The 3,999-nt window shown below is 35.8% G+C and overlaps 1 protein-coding gene across 1 annotated transcript; it reads right to left on the bottom strand.

The window, feature by feature from the left end:
- Positions 1–341: 341 nt before the first annotated feature.
- On the bottom strand, positions 342–3,926 carry LOC124172000 (zinc finger protein 271-like). Its single transcript, XM_046551397.1, has one exon. It carries the CDS (start codon positions 3,924–3,926, stop codon positions 2,817–2,819), a length of 1,110 nt encoding a protein of 369 aa, XP_046407353.1. The 3' UTR covers positions 342–2,816.
- Between the last annotated feature and the right edge of the window lie 73 nt (positions 3,927–3,999).

Here is a 3,999-nt window from a genome sequence, read left to right as displayed (position 1 = left end):
AATTAAAAGAGAAATTCCTAGTAACAGACTTAAAAGCGAGGGAAATGCAAGCAAGCCTGCCTTGGATCCAGAAAATTTAGCCGTGGTGAAGGGTAAGGGTGCATTTCAAAAACAGTAATATTTTGGCTAAGTGCTCCTTTGCCAGGCAATTTCGGAACTTTTAATTCAAATGATCACCAAGAGTGTCTCATTTACATTTCATTAATAATAATAATTTTATTCACCTGTATGATCATACAATTAAGTAGGCAGGCTTTGTCAAAAAGAAATAACTTGAGTTCATTTCAATCAATTCGAATAACATAATAGGTTTTAGAAAAACAACGAATATACATATAAGATGTGGCAAGTTATCATAGAACAAACTAAAGGAGTACATATTTCATAAAATTTACAATTTACAGTACATTCTTGTTGGTCAGAGTAAATTGTATGAATGATGACTTAACGCAATGAAAATACAAAAAAATGACAAATTAAAATTAACAAGATTACACAACAACTTTTTAACAATTGTTCAATATATTCATTCTCTTGGGATAGGAAATGCTTTAATTAGCAAGAAACTAAGCCATATAGTTTTTACAATGTATCTTAACTGGGTGGGAACATAACACTTTCAGTGCAAGGAAAGTGTATGTATGTTTGAAGGCTTCATTTTTGGGGCTTAGGTATACAAACAGTTCCCGAACCTCATGGAGACGTATTTTTTACCGGAGTTTACTAGCATATTCAATCTTTTTCGCTCTGTTTCCCACAAAAATATAAAACGTCATGAGTACCTTAAATGCAAAAAAAACTTTAGTCGTAAAACATTATGTTTTCGGAAAAGAGGCAACGAGAGCTCAGTTTTACACTGCCCTTATGAGTTCCATTAGGCAATCTGCCAAGGCTTAATATGAGGAAGGTAGGCTCCTTCCCAGCAAGAAATGCCATACTGCAGTCTTGATTCAACTAGAGCACAATCTACAAAACAACCTATTTTTGGACATAAATATCTTAATATAAGGAATTTCCTTGAAATCAATCGCATTTCCAATTCCAGTTTATTGAGAAATTATTTCCAGGTAATATTTTCATTAATGGTTATCCCAGATTAACTCACAAAGTTAATTTGCTAAATTTTAAACATGTCGAACAGGTTTTTTTCATGTCACACATGAGACATCTTTAGTAAACGCTCCATTTTTTCGAATAATTTTTTTTTACTTAAATGTAACATATTTTGTTCATTTGCTTGATAAAAATTTTTGTGAATGGTTTTAAAAATTTGTTCCATCACATTCCATTTGTTTTTGTAAATATATATCACTCATATCGTGCAATATAAAAACCAAAGCCATATTATCCACAAAGGAAGTTTATTTAGCATTGAATATTCCAGTATTGAAATTTTTTTTACATAAGAAAAAGAACAGTCACCAAGATCGATCTCCAGGGATTATTTTTCGAATAATTTATTTTTCATTTAAATGTAACATATTTTGTTCATTTGCTTGATATAAATTTATATGAATAAAATTAAAATTTTGTTCCATAACATTCTATTTTTGTAAATATATGTCACTCATATCTTGCTATATAAAAACCAAAGCCGTAATATCCACAAGGGAAGTTATTTTAAAATTGAATCTCCACGGCACTCCAGAAGAAAATGATGTTTCTTGTCCATAAAAGTCACGTATTTTCTCACTCTGGGTTCATCCACTGAAGTTACTCCGGAACCATTTAGTAACGACTCATCTCATTCCAGCTTGCAATAATCGTTTCAGTAACACTGACTCGTCTATGCAAGCTTTCGTAATTTTTACGTATTACAAAACTGCAACTTTCTAGATATTGTTGAGTGCATCAGGGATAGCAGAACAAAGCTTTAAAATTCCATTTTCTGTACTTTTACCTTTCACACAATCCCAATTGCACAGGGGTAAGTAGTTATTAGTGTTTATGAAATCCAAAAACTGAATTTTAATTTTTTCCAAGACTTTTGAGAAGACAGGGAACAGTGATATTGGTATATAATTGCTAGCATAAGTTTTATCACCTATTTTGGAAATTGGCACTGCAATACCTGTTTGTTTTAGAAATTCACACTATCATACTCAAGTTTCTGTGTGTAGAAAACGGTGCAATACGATCGTATACCTTAATAATATTGATACTGTTTTTATCATGACCCATTGCATTTTTACGCTTCATTTCTTCAATAATTCTGCTAACCTCTTTAACGTCAGTTGGAAAGAAGTACAATGACTGAGCCTCACCACAGGGAAATGACAGCTTATAATGACTTTCAATGCAAATATCAAAATATTGGGTTCACTTGCTAGTCTTTGAAGAGCTTCACTAAAATGATTGTTGATCTCACTCACTGTCTTGAGTGCAAAATACAAAAAACGACTTGGTACGATTCCCATGGTATCGTGGGAGATGACCCATCTTCCCAATAGGTACTTGATCATTATTCATTCTTCATTGCGAAGGTAAGAATAAGGTATTGGGCTTCTCACTACAGATTTGCAATCGCTTGATTTAGAACAACTTCGATATTTATAAGAATAATCTTTCCAATGACCAAACATGTCAAGTGCACAAAGGTGGCCCATTTGGGGAAAGCCATAAAACTTACGTAGCACGAATATTGTTTATCACTAGTGAGTGCTCATGTGGCGGTTGAGATTAGAACTAACAGTGAAAAACTTTGTGCTTACACTAAATTAATTATGTTTCACAACAGTACGTGCACACTTGCTGTGGTCAAGGCCATTCCTCACAGTAAAGTACTTGCTGCAGTCCCTGTATAGAAATGATTAATCTCATTTATGTACACCCATGTGACGGCCAAGGTGAGAACTAGTAGCAAAAGACTTGCAACAAATGTCACATTGATAAGGTTTCTCTCCAGTATGTACTCGCATGTGAATGGACAGATAAGAACTCTGAGCGAAAGATTTTTTGCAGATTTGGCACGAATATGGTTTCTCTCCAGAGTGTACTCTCATGTGACTTTTGAGATGACTCGCTTGACCGAAGAACCTGCTGCACACGTTACATTTAAATGGCTTTTCCCCTGTGTGTGTCCGCATGTGAATTCGGAAATTACTTCCGTCAGTGAAAGATTTTTTGCAGATACTGCACTCATAAGGTTTTTCTCCCGTGTGTGTTCGCAAGTGTTTAACCCGATCTTGATTCCATTTGAAGGACTTGCCGCACACATGGCAGGTATAAGGCTTCTCTCCTGTGTGAATGCGTATGTGTTTTACTAAGTCGGTCTTTTTAGAGAAACACTTTTCACAATCATAGCACGAATAAGGCCTTTCTCCCGTGTGTGATCGCATGTGAATATTAAGAGTACCTTTCTCAGAGAAAGATTTTTCGCAGATTCTGCATGCATAAGGTTTCTCTCCCGTGTGTTTTCGCATGTGACTATTGAGATAACTTCTACGAGTAAAAGATTTTTGGCATACTTGACACGTATAGGGCATCTCTCCCGAGCCTACACACACGTGACGATTCAGGTAACCAATACCAGTGAAGGACCTGCTGCACACGTTGCATATAATAGGCTTCTTTCCCGAATGTGTCCGCATGTGACTTCTGAGATTACTACTGGCAGCAAAAGGTCGTTTGCAGATATTGCATGAGTAGGGTTTCTCTCCCGTGTGAGTTTTCATGTGACTTCGAAGAGCACCCTTCACAGGGAAAGATTTTTTACAGATATTGCTCGAAAAAGGGTTTTCTCCCGTGTGAGTTCGGATGTGACTTTTGAGAGTACCTGTCACAGCGAAAGATTTTTTGCAGATATTGCACGAAAAAGGTTTCTCTCCCGTGTGAGTTCGGATGTGAATTTTGAGAGTACTTGTCACAGCGAAAGATTTTTTGCAGATTCTGCATGAAAAAGGTCGCTCTCCCGTGTGTCTTCGCATGTGTTTAACCAAGGAATCCTTCTGAGAGAAGGAATTACTGCACACATTACAGATATAAGGTCTTTCTCCCGTG

The sequence above is a fragment of the Ischnura elegans genome (genome assembly GCF_921293095.1).
Source record: "Ischnura elegans chromosome 13 unlocalized genomic scaffold, ioIscEleg1.1 SUPER_13_unloc_1, whole genome shotgun sequence".
Taxonomy (NCBI): domain Eukaryota; kingdom Metazoa; phylum Arthropoda; class Insecta; order Odonata; family Coenagrionidae; genus Ischnura; species Ischnura elegans.
This window is presented reverse-complemented; position numbering and strand designations above follow the sequence as displayed.